At 32.9% G+C, this 18,464-nt stretch overlaps 2 protein-coding genes and 2 pseudogenes across 2 annotated transcripts; all 4 read left to right on the top strand.

Annotated features, from left to right (window-relative positions):
- Positions 1 to 2,225: 2,225 nt before the first annotated feature.
- LOC149387381 (protein DETOXIFICATION 14-like) lies at positions 2,226 to 5,040 on the top strand. Its single transcript, XM_089622130.1, has 4 exons — positions 2,226 to 2,480; positions 3,871 to 4,415; positions 4,763 to 4,849; positions 5,019 to 5,040. Exons 1-4 carry the CDS (start codon positions 2,226 to 2,228, stop codon positions 5,038 to 5,040), a joined length of 909 nt encoding a protein of 302 aa, XP_089478256.1.
- A 944-nt stretch (positions 5,041 to 5,984) lies between these two features.
- On the top strand, positions 5,985 to 7,591 carry LOC149387380 (phenylcoumaran benzylic ether reductase Betv6-like; annotated as a pseudogene).
- Positions 7,592 to 11,631: 4,040 nt separating this feature from the next.
- LOC149387379 (protein DETOXIFICATION 14-like) lies at positions 11,632 to 14,446 on the top strand. Its single transcript, XM_089622129.1, has 4 exons — positions 11,632 to 11,886; positions 13,277 to 13,821; positions 14,169 to 14,255; positions 14,425 to 14,446. Exons 1-4 carry the CDS (start codon positions 11,632 to 11,634, stop codon positions 14,444 to 14,446), a joined length of 909 nt encoding a protein of 302 aa, XP_089478255.1.
- Positions 14,447 to 15,368: 922 nt separating this feature from the next.
- Positions 15,369 to 16,971, top strand: LOC149387378 (phenylcoumaran benzylic ether reductase Betv6-like; annotated as a pseudogene).
- Positions 16,972 to 18,464: the final 1,493 nt, after the last annotated feature.

The following is an 18,464-nucleotide window of genomic DNA, read 5'->3' as shown; positions in this document are numbered from 1 at the left end:
ACTACGGGCTCACATAGAGAGTTCCTCATATGTTTATATATGTGACGGGGCGTACTATGGGAGGTCGCAGCCCCATGGTTCGTTACCAAAGTGTACACTGAAATCGGTACGGCTACTCTAGGGGACCCCCAAACTAAAATACGATAGACTTTTAATAGGGTATCTCATGTCACGGTTAAAATTTAAAGTACTAATAACCGGTTCATGCATTTTTGTTTTATTGCTTATGTTTTGTGAGTTATAGTTATTCTCGCTGAGCGTTAGCTCACTCTATGTATTTACGTCAGTGTTGTAGGTAAACAACATATGAACAAGTGAGGAGGGTGGATCAGCGGCGGCGATATCGAGGGGGTTGGGTTATGGTTGCCGTTTTCGAAAATAAAAAGACTTCCGCTTTACTTTCAGTTTTGCAATAATCCAAACCCAAGGTTTTATTGTTCATAGTTTAAGTTATGTTTTTCAATTTCATTAAAGGTTACGACTTTATTTATGGTATTTATTTTACGATGGTATTTTGTTGGTTTTAAATTTCCATTATGCAACTTCGACTTTTTGGTTGTTTTCGTTCATCAAGTTTAAATGAAAATTTATTTTTAAGTTACGAGTTTTCAAACTTTATATTTTAAGTTATGTTTAAAAAAAATATACCTCAAATTTTCTTAAGTTTTAAAAAGTAAGATAAGTAAGACGGTCCGAAAAGTCGGGTCGTCAAGCAATTGAAACAATTGCGTCTTATTCAAAATTACCTTTCTGTGTGAGTGATTTGTCGGAGAGCATAAAATCAAACACAAAAGTCCCACAGGGAATCATATATGAATTGAAACCTATAATCCATTGGCAGCTAGGCCCACAGTTGATATTATGCATACATGTGAAGAAAATAACTATTATATGAACGGATAATACTACATAGTGAACGCTCGTGAGTATTCAACAACTAAATAAAACATGTTATCAACTATGCATGAGAGAGAGAGAGAGAGAGAGAGAGAAATGAATGAGAAAAGTGAGAGAGAAAAGAAAAGGGTTAAAAACGTAAATACACAAAATTGATAATCTTATTTTTGGTTTATAATAGACTTTTTAGATTTTGGTACAAAATTTTATTTAGTTGTTGAATGCATTCGAGGTATATTCTACGTTTTTTTTTTTGTAATTTGAAAAAAAAAAACGTTCGTCGCTTTGAGAATTCGTTTGAATATTTATTGACATCTTTGTCAATAAAATTTTTTGATGTAAATAAATCTACAATGATTTCTAGAATTTTTCTTTGAAGATTTATTGAAATTTTTGCCAATAAATTTTCAGACAAATGTATAAATAAATCACAAGATATGTTGACAAACATATATAAATAAATCACATGACGTCTTATTTATTGATAAACATATCTATAAATCACGATATTTATTGACAAACATGTCAATAAATTATTGAATTTATTGACCAACGTATCAATAAATCATTAGATCTATTGACGCACAATAACGAAGCTCTCAAGCCATATTGAACAAACTGCAAAATATATACCGATGTATCACATAAAAAATAAAAAATAAAAAAAAAGCTTTATTTACATCTTTCGATCCATTTACTAAGATCACCTGGTCACGTACGTCTCTTTTTCTTTTATTTTCCATTTCAGTATTATCCTACCTAGCAAAGGGTTTTATATACGGAACCCATATCCTGCAGGAAAAATGTCGGATCTATGATTTTATAACATATAAACAATTAATGATGATCTTATTTTCCGGTCTATCTACTAAATTTTTAATTAGTAAAAAAATGTGTACATTTAATTAACTATATTAATATAAAATAGAATTTTAATAATTGTGTCTTGTATTGATTATCATTCAAAAATTCAGTCAAAATATTGATTATCAGATATAATTTTAACATTAATAAAGAATATACTTTAATAATAAACAGATTTATGACAGTATGAAAAGGCAGGTAATGAAAACGTCATTTAACCTAAATTTCAAAGATACAAAAATATTTCTCATAAACTAAGTGGCCTTAATTCATTGTAGCAAAAACCAGATTTGACTTTTTTTTTGTTATTAATTATTTGCGAGAGAGAGAGAGAGAGAGAGAGAGAGAGAGAGAGAGTTTAGTGGATTGGTTTTTTATTTTTATTTATGTATCAGCGTGGAATGGAAGTGGCATATTAAAAGAAAACGTGGATGAAAATTGTGAGGAAGAGAGAGAGAGAGAGCATGGAAGAGGAGAGAATAGAGAGGTTGGTGGAAAGAGAGAAGAAGATGGGAGATGGTTTTTTAGGGCTAATGAGTGAAATGGTGGAAGAAGTGAAAGTTTTGAGCTGTATTAGTGGGCCAATGGTGGTCGTGAATTTGTCTCAGTACTTCTTGCAAGTGATTTCGATAATGATGGTCGGTCATCTAGGGAAACTCTATCTCTCATCCACCGCCATTGCCATTTCCTTCTGCGCCGTCACTGGCTTTAGTCTCCTTGTAAGTCTACAGATCAAACCATCTTCTCTAATTATAATATCTTATTTGTTTGATATAGTAGAAACTAGAAAGAAATTAAAAAGAAGAAATATACTAGTAGGTTTGAGATACCGTTAATGTTACTGTGCCGAGACTCAGATTTTATGAGTATTTATATCCCTTATCGTAAGGGTTTATTGTGATTTTCCGTGAAAGAAACCGATAGATTTCAAAATAAAAAAATGATACCTCACATCAAGTCACTATTCCAAATCCATGATGTTGATGTTCTGAATCTAGAAAAAACCAACCAAACAAAAAATTCTCAATTTGAAGCCTAGTCCTCAATAGTCACGGCAAAAGAGTAGAGCGGTACTAGTGAAGTCAGGAAGAATAAATAAGAAAATACCAAATTACAATAAAATAAGGTATTAAAGTTAAATTACAACAAAAAAAACATTAAAATAAGGCTTTTTGGGCTTTTTGGCCTTTTGATTTAATATATTCAAATACCAAAGAAAAAAAAAAGCACATAATTAATTATTTTTTTATAAGTTGGGATGACGGGCCACCCCATGACTCATGTGGGTCCGCCCTTGCTAATATACATATATAACGGAAAAACGGTATCAAATAGTTCAATTTTAATTACAAAAATTTACCGATATAGGCCACATATAGATAAGCGTTTGAGTTTTAATCAGCGTTTTATAAATTTTCCGTAAATAGTAAAAAAAATTGTAAATGTTTCGTAGATAGCCATATTTACTATAAAAATTACTCTGCGTTTTTGGTTATTTTGATAGCGTAAATAGATTTACGTGATTGTTTACAAAAAATTAACGAAACGTTGGTTATTTCAAAAAATTTAACGTTTCATATGGCTAGATAACCACTAGACCCTTTTAATTATAGGTTAATTATTATGTGCTATAGCGAAGTATATATGCCATCAGTTTTAAAATCCTATAATCAATTTGAACAGAGACAATTAGTTATGAATAACCAATTTTAAAACTTATTAACTGATTTTTTAATTGTTATTCTAATTTGGAACAAAGTTATATGAAAAGAACTTTGTTTGAACTGACACCGGTTATGAAACCGGATAATCGATATTTGGATAACCAGTTTCAGACCTTGATAACTGCTTTTTAAAATCGGTTTTCAAACTAGATATCGATTATTAAAATTAGGTTAACCAAAAATTTGTATAACTTTGATTTGGACCAATTCGATCTAGTTATTGGTCCAAAAATTTGAAAACCGAAAAATTTAATTTTGATTTCTAAAACGGGCCTAAACTAAATTGAACCAAACCGGTTTCAGCCCTAAAAAAAATCCTTCATTTAAGTGAAACAAATGAAAAGAAAAAAAAAGTAAATTTTTGAAGATTATTTGACTTGGCAAGTATGGAATGGCTGGCGCGTTGGAGACTCTCTCCGGCCAAGCCTATGGTGCTAAGCAATACAAAAAGGTCGGAGCCCAAACAAACAGAGCGATCGTAGCCCTTGCGTTTACGTGCCTCCCTCTCTCTTTCCTTTGGATTTCTATGGGAAAAATATTGATTTGGATGGGACAAGATCCGTCAATATCCAAAGAAGCCGGGAGATTCGCTCTCTTTCTTGTCCCCGCGCTCTTTGCCTACGCAGCCGTTCAGCCCCTCGCGCGATACTTCCAATCGCAGAGCCTTATCGCTCCTTTGTTGGCGAGCGAGCTCGCCTCTATCTTGTGCCACATGGCGCTCTGTTGGACCCTCGTGTTTCAGTTCGGGCTAGGGCATCTTGGAGCGGCTGTGTCCATCGGTGTCTCTTATTGGCTGAACGTGACTTTGTTGTCTCTTTACATGCTATTCTCGCCCTCGTGCGAGCCCATGCGGGCTCCACTTTCTTTCGAGGTTTTCTGTGGTTTCGGAGAGTTCTTGCGCTTCGCTGTTTTTTCTGCGGTGATGGCATGGTAACATACATTTTACCTTTTAAGTTAAATTAGCTCGTATAAGTTTACTATGTATTTATTTGAGTCTATTAGGTATATAGTCATATTTACAGTTTCGCATTGATATATAGTCAACGTTTCGTTAATCTTAGATAAGTGGCAATGTCCATGTATATACATGTGTAAATTGACGTAAATATCTCACTATTTTATTTCGGTGAAAGGGTAAATCAGGAATGTCACGTCATTTTTATGGCTATTTATTTAAAATTTACGAAACGTTGACTGTATAGCAATCTCATATGTTTTAATTGGCTAATTTCCGAATTTTTTGTATTTCTTTTCTTTTCTGATTTATATTTTGCAAGCCTCGAGTGGTGGTCATTTGAGCTTCTCATATTACTCTCCGGCTTTCTTCCTAATCCCGAGCTTGAGTTTTCAGTCATGTCAATATGGTATGCCATCGATCTATATATCTCGCTCTATATCTATATATTTATACACTACGTACTACTATTTTGGGTTTGGACAATCGTTACAAACACATGCATAAATAATTCTTTTTCCCAAGGCTATTTCAATTTTGCATGTTAAAGACCTATATATTATATGTATGCATTTTAGGATGGAATACTTTGAGCATTAATGTAATTATTATGTTTGCATGCTTATATGGTTTGTATACGTTTCTCTGAGAGTATGTACGTACGCCGTTGAAATTCTGATTGTATTATCCTAATATTTATTCTCCGTACACTTTTATTGGTCATTTTGGGACTCACGAGTTTAATATCCTGTCAATAACTTGTAAATTATTATTACAAAAGATATCTCAACATTTATTTCTTTATGAATAATTGATATCTCTTTGTCGGCCGTAGCGTTTTGGGTCACTTTTTTAGCAATGACGAGGAAGTCGTGAAATACGTGCTTTCTTGAATTAAATGGTATAATAATAAACACAGCAACTGACATAAAATATGGGCCATTTACTAAGTGGACGATTGTATTATTTATTTTTAAAAAATAATACCTACTCAATAACGTATTTGGTAACCATTACTTCATACAAAATATTTATTAAACAAGTTTCTAATTCGGTAAGAGACCAAGTTCAACAGAAAAGACGAGAGATGCCGTTAGTTACAGAAAATTCAATGCGTGGGACGGATTTATTGGTATCTATCCAATTACCTCGTCGAACACACACAAAACAAACAAACAAAAACATGGCTCTGCTATTCGAGACTCATGAGAGAGCACTTCTTAAATGAAAAAGAAAAAAGCAACTCGGTGGTTGCGCGAGTGTGTGACGAATGTCTCATCATTCCTATCTTGTTAAGATGTCAAGTAAAAAAGAAAAATAAGCAAGAACCTACATGAATGTCTGTCTATATTCATTTTGAGCTTAAAAACATCACCATTAAATGTATCTTGTTAGTTTGACGGGGTAAATAGAAATCTAGCAAGAACCTAGCCCAATTTCTGTCTATATTCCCTTTGAACCTCAATTAAAATATATCACAATAATTATATATATATATATATATATATATATATATATATATATATATATATATATATATATATATTCTACAATCCTAGACATTTAGATAGAGAAGAAAACAATCCCTACACTACCGGTGCTACAAAGCCTATAAATAACGGTCAAGAAGAGAAACATTTCATATAATTCCTCACCGTTTCCCCTTTTGTAGCTTGATCACCAACCCCTAGATTATTATCCACGTAATCGATCATGGCCGTCGAAAAGAGCAAGATCCTGATCATCGGAGGGACAGGACACATCGGCAAGTTCATAGTGGAGGCCGGCGTGAAGTCTCCGGGCACGAGACGTTTGTTCTCGTGCGCGACTCCACGTTGACCAACCCACAAAAATCTGAAACCGTTGACAAGTTCAAGTCGTTGGGCGTGAAATTAGTCCACGGCGACTTGTATGACCACGGCAGTTTGGTCAACGCAGTCAAACAAGTCGATGTGGTCATATCCACCGTTGGTCATCTTCAATTGTCGGATCAGGACAAAATCATCGCGGCCATCAAGGAAAGTGGCAACATCAAGGTGCATATAGTTTTTTGTTTTTTAATTTGAAATTTAATTTTGATGTGATTATTATCCGGGAACATTATTATTGCTATGGGGATAATGTTACCTGATTCCACGTGTAACATTTATAAAATCAAATAAAAGTGACAAATATTTGATCTCATTTAAAATTTGGTGGGAAGTTATAAACGTTGATTTACGCACACGCTAGGTTAAAGGGAATTTTTTTTTTTTTTTTTTTTTTTTTTTGTATTTTAGAGATTCTTTCCTTCGGAGTTTGGGAACGACGTGGATCGAGTTCATGCGATCGAGCCGGCAAAAACAGCCTTCGAAACAAAGGCAAAGATTCGGCGGGCGATAGAAGCCGAGAAAATCCCATTCACGTACGTAGCATCCAACTTCTTCGCCGGATATTTCCTTCCCACCCTAGCTCAGCCCGGAGCCTCGGGTCCCCCGAGGGACAAAGTCATCATTTTTGGCGACGGAAACCCCAAAGGTGGTAACTTTTTTCCCCGTTTTAAAGAAAAATAACCTTAATGCAAACATAATAACTCTATGAGACGTAAACAATTTTGCACAGCAATATTCAATTATGAAGAGGACATTGGAACATACACAATCAGAGCAGTGGACGATCCGAGAGCCTTGAACAAAGTACTCTACATTAGGCCACGGAACAATATCTACTCATTCAACGACCTTGTTTCACTTTGGGAGAAAAAGATCGGCAAAACACTTGAGAAAGAGTACATTTCGGAGGACCAACTTATCAACAAAATTTTAGGTATTTTTTGTACTGTAATCATTTTGGTCTCTTCATATATGTAAATCAATTTTTTTTTTTTTTTTTTTCCATTTTCTTTCAGTCTCCAATCCCACTGAAAGTAATATTATCGATCCACCACTCGGTTTTCGTGAAAGGCGATCACACAAACTTTGAGATCGAGTCATCGTTTGGAGTCGAGGCGTCGGAACTGTACCCTGATGTGAAGTACACTACGGTGGACGAGTATCTCGATCGCTTTGTCTGAGCTTCTTTTCTACATATCAATGTTATCTGTTATGTAATAAGATTGTCAAAGTGTGTGCCAAGTTTATCATAATATTATCTGTCCTGCTTTTTATGAATTCCCCACTTTTTTTTTCCTACATATTAATCATATGGAAATGTGCGTGTGAGTAGGACTAATCTCATGGCAATTGTGAAATGCAAATTTTTTTAGCTTAATTAAAAAGCTAAAATTTTTGTGTTCGAGTTACGTTAGTTTTTTTTTTTAATAAAGTAGTAGTGAATGATTTGTTTATGTGGTAACTTTAGGGTATTTTTTTTAAAAATTTAATATACTCTTTAGATTACAAAATATGGATATAATATATATAAGTTATATATTATAAATAAGTTATGTATACATACTTTTTATATATATATACATTATAATAAATTAAAGTATACATATTACTTTATTTTACATAATATAAATTAGTTAACGTTTATATATATATATATATATATATATATATATATATATATATAAAAGTACCTTATATATTATATATGTGCTAAGTTACTTACGTGATATCAGTTTAGTTTTTTTTAGTATACGTTATATATATATATATATATATATATATATATATATATATATAAAGTTATTTATAATGCGTGCATTATATTTTGTTTTTTTTAAAAATTATAATAATAATTAATATATTAATATTAGAAGTAGGATTAGGTTTAGGCTTTTAGGGTTTATTTAAACCCTATTTAAACATCCCCTCCTCTTCTTTTAACGCTTCTTCTCTGCTCTCTCTCCCTCATCCCTCTCTTGGTTTGAAAAATTCGTAGCTCCAATTAGGTATGCTTTCTTTTCTCTCTGGTTCGGATTCCCTGAAAACGGTTTCTTAAAACGCTTGTGCTGGTTTCAAAAAAATTGTTTTTGCGTTGATTCTTTTTGGAAAAGTTAGTTTTAAGTGTCTTCTATCTAAAGCTGCAATCGAAAAATAATTTTATAAAATAAAGAATATTTTTCGATTATTTTCAAATCAGCGCACAGACCTGAGACCTATTCCCGATTTTCAGACTTTAAACGCTTACTTTGGATTCAACAAATTTGGTTTTGCGTTGATTCTTTTTGGAAACTTTAGTTTTAAATGTCTTCTATCTAAACCTTTAATCGAAAAATATTTTTATAAAATACTGAATATTTTCTGATTATTTTCAAAACGGTGCGCAGACAGTTTTTGACAAAAACTTTAAAGTTAGATCTTAGCACTTCTTTTATTTTTAATAAATAGTTAAAATATTATTTTTGGCCGTGATGCCTTTACAAAAAGTGCTCAAAATTATATTTTATACGTACTTGATTTTTTACAAAAGTTTTTCCAGAGTTTCAGTTTTCTCCGAAACCCTAATAGCCAAGGGTATTTTAGTAATTTCACGTCGGATCTCGTTTCTGAAAATTTTCAGAAACTAAGTCATGTATTAAATCCTTTTCTTACCTGATAAGTAATAGTCAACCTTTTCCGTTTAGGTTCCGAGTCATTAAGAGCATCCTTTTCCTTCGACGGTCTTCGATCGTAATTCCGATATCCAGGTGAGAATAATCTCACTGCAACACGGATTAGTTAAAATATATATATATATATAATACGTATTATGTGATATGAAGTATTTATGTATTGTGTGAATTTTTGTGTGTGCGTGTTTGTTCGGAATGTGCTTGTTATGATATGATATGACGATATGTGAGTTTATGTTATTATCTTATGCTGTGTGTTAGAATATCTATAACACGTCCTATGTTTCTAGCTATGTTATCATGTATGTTTTTATCTTATGTCGCTCATGCTTTTAACGTAATAAACACGATTAATAAGTTAAGTAAGCAAGAGAGTCGTACCGCCTCGAATTACGGAGGTACCTAGAGGAATTTCTCGAGCCGAACTACGGGCTCACATAGAGAGTTCCTCATATGTTTATATATGTGACGGGGCGTACTATGGGAGGTCGCAGCCCCATGGTTCGTTACCAAAGTGTACACTGAAATCGGTACGGCTACTCTAGGGGACCCCCGAACTAAAATACGATAGACTTTTAATAGGGTATCTCATGTCACGGTTAAAATTTAAAGTACTAATAACCGGTTCATGCATTTTTGTTTTATTGCTTATGTTTTGTGAGTTATAGTTATTCTCGCTGAGCGTTAGCTCACTCTATGTATTTACGTCAGTGTTGTAGGTAAACAACATATGAACAAGTGAGGAGGGTGGATCAGCGGCGGCGATAGCGAGAGGGTTGGGTTATGGTTGCCGTTTTCGAAAATAAAAAGACTTCCGCTTTACTTTCAGTTTTGCAATAATCCAAACCCAAGGTTTTATTGTTCATAGTTTAAGTTATGTTTTTCAATTTCATTAAAGGTTACGACTTTATTTATGGTATTTATTTTACGATGGTATTTTGTTGGTTTTAAATTTCCATTATGCAACTTCGACTTTTTGGTTGTTTTCGTTCATCAAGTTTAAATGAAAATTTATTTTTAAGTTACGAGTTTTCAAACTTTATATTTTAAGTTATGTTTAAAAAAAATATACCTCAAATTTTCTTAAGTTTTAAAAAGTAAGATAAGTAAGACGGTCCGAAAAGTCGGGTCGTCAAGCAATTGAAACAATTGCGTCTTATTCAAAATTACCTTTCTGTGTGAGTGATTTGTCGGAGAGCATAAAATCAAACACAAAAGTCCCACAGGGAATCATATATGAATTGAAACCTATAATCCATTGGCAGCTAGGCCCACAGTTGATATTATGCATACATGTGAAGAAAATAACTATTATATGAACGGATAATACTACATAGTGAACGCTCGTGAGTATTCAACAACTAAATAAAACATGTTATCAACTATGCATGAGAGAGAGAGAGAGAGAGAGAGAGAGAAATGAATGAGAAAAGTGAGAGAGAAAAGAAAAGGGTTAAAAACGTAAATACACAAAATTGATAATCTTATTTTTGGTTTATAATAGACTTTTTAGATTTTGGTACAAAATTTTATTTAGTTGTTGAATGCATTCGAGGTATATTCTACGTTTTTTTTTTTGTAATTTGAAAAAAAAAAACGTTCGTCGCTTTGAGAATTCGTTTGAATATTTATTGACATCTTTGTCAATAAAATTTTTTGATGTAAATAAATCTACAATGATTTCTAGAATTTTTCTTTGAAGATTTATTGAAATTTTTGCCAATAAATTTTCAGACAAATGTATAAATAAATCACAAGATATGTTGACAAACATATATAAATAAATCACATGACGTCTTATTTATTGATAAACATATCTATAAATCACGATATTTATTGACAAACATGTCAATAAATTATTGAATTTATTGACCAACGTATCAATAAATCATTAGATCTATTGACGCACAATAACGAAGCTCTCAAGCCATATTGAACAAACTGCAAAATATATACCGATGTATCACATAAAAAATAAAAAATAAAAAAAAAGCTTTATTTACATCTTTCGATCCATTTACTAAGATCACCTGGTCACGTACGTCTCTTTTTCTTTTATTTTCCATTTCAGTATTATCCTACCTAGCAAAGGGTTTTATATACGGAACCCATATCCTGCAGGAAAAATGTCGGATCTATGATTTTATAACATATAAACAATTAATGATGATCTTATTTTCCGGTCTATCTACTAAATTTTTAATTAGTAAAAAAATGTGTACATTTAATTAACTATATTAATATAAAATAGAATTTTAATAATTGTGTCTTGTATTGATTATCATTCAAAAATTCAGTCAAAATATTGATTATCAGATATAATTTTAACATTAATAAAGAATATACTTTAATAATAAACAGATTTATGACAGTATGAAAAGGCAGGTAATGAAAACGTCATTTAACCTAAATTTCAAAGATACAAAAATATTTCTCATAAACTAAGTGGCCTTAATTCATTGTAGCAAAAACCAGATTTGACTTTTTTTTTGTTATTAATTATTTGCGAGAGAGAGAGAGAGAGAGAGAGAGAGAGAGAGAGAGTTTAGTGGATTGGTTTTTTATTTTTATTTATGTATCAGCGTGGAATGGAAGTGGCATATTAAAAGAAAACGTGGATGAAAATTGTGAGGAAGAGAGAGAGAGAGAGCATGGAAGAGGAGAGAATAGAGAGGTTGGTGGAAAGAGAGAAGAAGATGGGAGATGGTTTTTTAGGGCTAATGAGTGAAATGGTGGAAGAAGTGAAAGTTTTGAGCTGTATTAGTGGGCCAATGGTGGTCGTGAATTTGTCTCAGTACTTCTTGCAAGTGATTTCGATAATGATGGTCGGTCATCTAGGGAAACTCTATCTCTCATCCACCGCCATTGCCATTTCCTTCTGCGCCGTCACTGGCTTTAGTCTCCTTGTAAGTCTACAGATCAAACCATCTTCTCTAATTATAATATCTTATTTGTTTGATATAGTAGAAACTAGAAAGAAATTAAAAAGAAGAAATATACTAGTAGGTTTGAGATACCGTTAATGTTACTGTGCCGAGACTCAGATTTTATGAGTATTTATATCCCTTATCGTAAGGGTTTATTGTGATTTTCCGTGAAAGAAACCGATAGATTTCAAAATAAAAAAATGATACCTCACATCAAGTCACTATTCCAAATCCATGATGTTGATGTTCTGAATCTAGAAAAAACCAACCAAACAAAAAATTCTCAATTTGAAGCCTAGTCCTCAATAGTCACGGCAAAAGAGTAGAGCGGTACTAGTGAAGTCAGGAAGAATAAATAAGAAAATACCAAATTACAATAAAATAAGGTATTAAAGTTAAATTACAACAAAAAAAACATTAAAATAAGGCTTTTTGGGCTTTTTGGCCTTTTGATTTAATATATTCAAATACCAAAGAAAAAAAAAAGCACATAATTAATTATTTTTTTATAAGTTGGGATGACGGGCCACCCCATGACTCATGTGGGTCCGCCCTTGCTAATATACATATATAACGGAAAAACGGTATCAAATAGTTCAATTTTAATTACAAAAATTTACCGATATAGGCCACATATAGATAAGCGTTTGAGTTTTAATCAGCGTTTTATAAATTTTCCGTAAATAGTAAAAAAAATTGTAAATGTTTCGTAGATAGCCATATTTACTATAAAAATTACTCTGCGTTTTTGGTTATTTTGATAGCGTAAATAGATTTACGTGATTGTTTACAAAAAATTAACGAAACGTTGGTTATTTCAAAAAATTTAACGTTTCATATGGCTAGATAACCACTAGACCCTTTTAATTATAGGTTAATTATTATGTGCTATAGCGAAGTATATATGCCATCAGTTTTAAAATCCTATAATCAATTTGAACAGAGACAATTAGTTATGAATAACCAATTTTAAAACTTATTAACTGATTTTTTAATTGTTATTCTAATTTGGAACAAAGTTATATGAAAAGAACTTTGTTTGAACTGACACCGGTTATGAAACCGGATAATCGATATTTGGATAACCAGTTTCAGACCTTGATAACTGCTTTTTAAAATCGGTTTTCAAACTAGATATCGATTATTAAAATTAGGTTAACCAAAAATTTGTATAACTTTGATTTGGACCAATTCGATCTAGTTATTGGTCCAAAAATTTGAAAACCGAAAAATTTAATTTTGATTTCTAAAACGGGCCTAAACTAAATTGAACCAAACCGGTTTCAGCCCTAAAAAAAATCCTTCATTTAAGTGAAACAAATGAAAAGAAAAAAAAAGTAAATTTTTGAAGATTATTTGACTTGGCAAGTATGGAATGGCTGGCGCGTTGGAGACTCTCTCCGGCCAAGCCTATGGTGCTAAGCAATACAAAAAGGTCGGAGCCCAAACAAACAGAGCGATCGTAGCCCTTGCGTTTACGTGCCTCCCTCTCTCTTTCCTTTGGATTTCTATGGGAAAAATATTGATTTGGATGGGACAAGATCCGTCAATATCCAAAGAAGCCGGGAGATTCGCTCTCTTTCTTGTCCCCGCGCTCTTTGCCTACGCAGCCGTTCAGCCCCTCGCGCGATACTTCCAATCGCAGAGCCTTATCGCTCCTTTGTTGGCGAGCGAGCTCGCCTCTATCTTGTGCCACATGGCGCTCTGTTGGACCCTCGTGTTTCAGTTCGGGCTAGGGCATCTTGGAGCGGCTGTGTCCATCGGTGTCTCTTATTGGCTGAACGTGACTTTGTTGTCTCTTTACATGCTATTCTCGCCCTCGTGCGAGCCCATGCGGGCTCCACTTTCTTTCGAGGTTTTCTGTGGTTTCGGAGAGTTCTTGCGCTTCGCTGTTTTTTCTGCGGTGATGGCATGGTAACATACATTTTACCTTTTAAGTTAAATTAGCTCGTATAAGTTTACTATGTATTTATTTGAGTCTATTAGGTATATAGTCATATTTACAGTTTCGCATTGATATATAGTCAACGTTTCGTTAATCTTAGATAAGTGGCAATGTCCATGTATATACATGTGTAAATTGACGTAAATATCTCACTATTTTATTTCGGTGAAAGGGTAAATCAGGAATGTCACGTCATTTTTATGGCTATTTATTTAAAATTTACGAAACGTTGACTGTATAGCAATCTCATATGTTTTAATTGGCTAATTTCCGAATTTTTTGTATTTCTTTTCTTTTCTGATTTATATTTTGCAAGCCTCGAGTGGTGGTCATTTGAGCTTCTCATATTACTCTCCGGCTTTCTTCCTAATCCCGAGCTTGAGTTTTCAGTCATGTCAATATGGTATGCCATCGATCTATATATCTCGCTCTATATCTATATATTTATACACTACGTACTACTATTTTGGGTTTGGACAATCGTTACAAACACATGCATAAATAATTCTTTTTCCCAAGGCTATTTCAATTTTGCATGTTAAAGACCTATATATTATATGTATGCATTTTAGGATGGAATACTTTGAGCATTAATGTAATTATTATGTTTGCATGCTTATATGGTTTGTATACGTTTCTCTGAGAGTATGTACGTACGCCGTTGAAATTCTGATTGTATTATCCTAATATTTATTCTCCGTACACTTTTATTGGTCATTTTGGGACTCACGAGTTTAATATCCTGTCAATAACTTGTAAATTATTATTACAAAAGATATCTCAACATTTATTTCTTTATGAATAATTGATATCTCTTTGTCGGCCGTAGCGTTTTGGGTCACTTTTTTAGCAATGACGAGGAAGTCGTGAAATACGTGCTTTCTTGAATTAAATGGTATAATAATAAACACAGCAACTGACATAAAATATGGGCCATTTACTAAGTGGACGATTGTATTATTTATTTTTAAAAAATAATACCTACTCAATAACGTATTTGGTAACCATTACTTCATACAAAATATTTATTAAACAAGTTTCTAATTCGGTAAGAGACCAAGTTCAACAGAAAAGACGAGAGATGCCGTTAGTTACAGAAAATTCAATGCGTGGGACGGATTTATTGGTATCTATCCAATTACCTCGTCGAACACACACAAAACAAACAAACAAAAACATGGCTCTGCTATTCGAGACTCATGAGAGAGCACTTCTTAAATGAAAAAGAAAAAAGCAACTCGGTGGTTGCGCGAGTGTGTGACGAATGTCTCATCATTCCTATCTTGTTAAGATGTCAAGTAAAAAAGAAAAATAAGCAAGAACCTACATGAATGTCTGTCTATATTCATTTTGAGCTTAAAAACATCACCATTAAATGTATCTTGTTAGTTTGACGGGGTAAATAGAAATCTAGCAAGAACCTAGCCCAATTTCTGTCTATATTCCCTTTGAACCTCAATTAAAATATATCACAATAATTATATATATATATATATATATATATATATATATATTCTACAATCCTAGACATTTAGATAGAGAAGAAAACAATCCCTACACTACCGGTGCTACAAAGCCTATAAATAACGGTCAAGAAGAGAAACATTTCATATAATTCCTCACCGTTTCCCCTTTTGTAGCTTGATCACCAACCCCTAGATTATTATCCACGTAATCGATCATGGCCGTCGAAAAGAGCAAGATCCTGATCATCGGAGGGACAGGACACATCGGCAAGTTCATAGTGGAGGCCGGCGTGAAGTCTCCGGGCACGAGACGTTTGTTCTCGTGCGCGACTCCACGTTGACCAACCCACAAAAATCTGAAACCGTTGACAAGTTCAAGTCGTTGGGCGTGAAATTAGTCCACGGCGACTTGTATGACCACGGCAGTTTGGTCAACGCAGTCAAACAAGTCGATGTGGTCATATCCACCGTTGGTCATCTTCAATTGTCGGATCAGGACAAAATCATCGCGGCCATCAAGGAAAGTGGCAACATCAAGGTGCATATAGTTTTTTGTTTTTTAATTTGAAATTTAATTTTGATGTGATTATTATCCGGGAACATTATTATTGCTATGGGGATAATGTTACCTGATTCCACGTGTAACATTTATAAAATCAAATAAAAGTGACAAATATTTGATCTCATTTAAAATTTGGTGGGAAGTTATAAACGTTGATTTACGCACACGCTAGGTTAAAGGGAATTTTTTTTTTTTTTTTTTTTTTTTTTTGTATTTTAGAGATTCTTTCCTTCGGAGTTTGGGAACGACGTGGATCGAGTTCATGCGATCGAGCCGGCAAAAACAGCCTTCGAAACAAAGGCAAAGATTCGGCGGGCGATAGAAGCCGAGAAAATCCCATTCACGTACGTAGCATCCAACTTCTTCGCCGGATATTTCCTTCCCACCCTAGCTCAGCCCGGAGCCTCGGGTCCCCCGAGGGACAAAGTCATCATTTTTGGCGACGGAAACCCCAAAGGTGGTAACTTTTTTCCCCCTTTTAAAGAAAAATAACCTTAATGCAAACATAATAACTCTATGAGACGTAAACAATTTTGCACAGCAATATTCAATTATGAAGAGGACATTGGAACATACACAATCAGAGCAGTGGACGATCCGAGAGCCTTGAACAAAGTACTCTACATTAGGCCACGGAACAATATCTACTCATTCAACGACCTTGTTTCACTTTGGGAGAAAAAGATCGGCAAAACACTTGAGAAAGAGTACATTTCGGAGGACCAACTTATCAACAAAATTTTAGGTATTTTTTGTACTGTAATCATTTTGGTCTCTTCATATATGTAAATCAATTTTTTTTTTTTTTTTTTTCCATTTTCTTTCAGTCTCCAATCCCACTGAAAGTAATATTATCGATCCACCACTCGGTTTTCGTGAAAGGCGATCACACAAACTTTGAGATCGAGTCATCGTTTGGAGTCGAGGCGTCGGAACTGTACCCTGATGTGAAGTACACTACGGTGGACGAGTATCTCGATCGCTTTGTCTGAGCTTCTTTTCTACATATCAATGTTATCTGTTATGTAATAAGATTGTCAAAGTGTGTGCCAAGTTTATCATAATATTATCTGTCCTGCTTTTTATGAATTCCCCACTTTTTTTTTCCTACATATTAATCATATGGAAATGTGCGTGTGAGTAGGACTAATCTCATGGCAATTGTGAAATGCAAATTTTTTTAGCTTAATTAAAAAGCTAAAATTTTTGTGTTCGAGTTACGTTAGTTTTTTTTTTTAATAAAGTAGTAGTGAATGATTTGTTTATGTGGTAACTTTAGGGTATTTTTTTTAAAAATTTAATATACTCTTTAGATTACAAAATATGGATATAATATATATAAGTTATATATTATAAATAAGTTATGTATACATACTTTTTATATATATATACATTATAATAAATTAAAGTATACATATTACTTTATTTTACATAATATAAATTAGTTAACGTTTATATATATATATATATATATATATATATATAAAAGTACCTTATATATTATATATGTGCTAAGTTACTTACGTGATATCAGTTTAGTTTTTTTTAGTATACGTTATATATATATATATATATATATATATATATATATATATATAAAGTTATTTATAATGCGTGCATTATATTTTGTTTTTTTTAAAAATTATAATAATAATTAATATATTAATATTAGAAGTAGGATTAGGTTTAGGCTTTTAGGGTTTATTTAAACCCTATTTAAACATCCCCTCCTCTTCTTTTAACGCTTCTTCTCTGCTCTCTCTCCCTCATCCCTCTCTTGGTTTGAAAAATTCGTAGCTCCAATTAGGTATGCTTTCTTTTCTCTCTGGTTCGGATTCCCTGAAAACGGTTTCTTAAAACGCTTGTGCTGGTTTCAAAAAAATTGTTTTTGCGTTGATTCTTTTTGGAAAAGTTAGTTTTAAGTGTCTTCTATCTAAAGCTGCAATCGAAAAATAATTTTATAAAATAAAGAATATTTTTCGATTATTTTCAAATCAGCGCACAGACCTGAGACCTATTCCCGATTTTCAGACTTTAAACGCTTACTTTGGATTCAACAAATTTGGTTTTGCGTTGATTCTTTTTGGAAACTTTAGTTTTAAATGTCTTCTATCTAAACCTTTAATCGAAAAATATTTTTATAAAATACTGAATATTTTCTGATTATTTTCAAAACGGTGCGCAGACAGTTTTTGACAAAAACTTTAAAGTTAGATCTTAGCACTTCTTTTATTTTTAATAAATAGTTAAAATATTATTTTTGGCCGTGATGCCTTTACAAAAAGTGCTCAAAATTATATTTTATACGTACTTGATTTTTTACAAAAGTTTTTCCAGAGTTTCAGTTTTCTCCGAAACCCTAATAGCCAAGGGTATTTTAGTAATTTCACGTCGGATCTCGTTTCTGAAAATTTTCAGAAACTAAGTCATGTATTAAATCCTTTTCTTACCTGATAAGTAATAGTCAACCTTTTCCGTTTAGGTTCCGAGTCATTAAGAGCATCCTTTTCCTTCGACGGTCTTCGATCGTAATTCCGATATCCAGGTGAGAATAATCTCACTGCAACACGGATTAGTTAAAATA

The sequence above is a fragment of the Urtica dioica genome, chromosome 8, assembly GCF_054948205.1.
Source record: "Urtica dioica subsp. dioica isolate 48M chromosome 8, U.dioica_male_clone48M_v1_H2, whole genome shotgun sequence".
Classification (NCBI taxonomy): Eukaryota; Viridiplantae; Streptophyta; class Magnoliopsida; order Rosales; family Urticaceae; genus Urtica; species Urtica dioica.
This window is presented reverse-complemented; position numbering and strand designations above follow the sequence as displayed.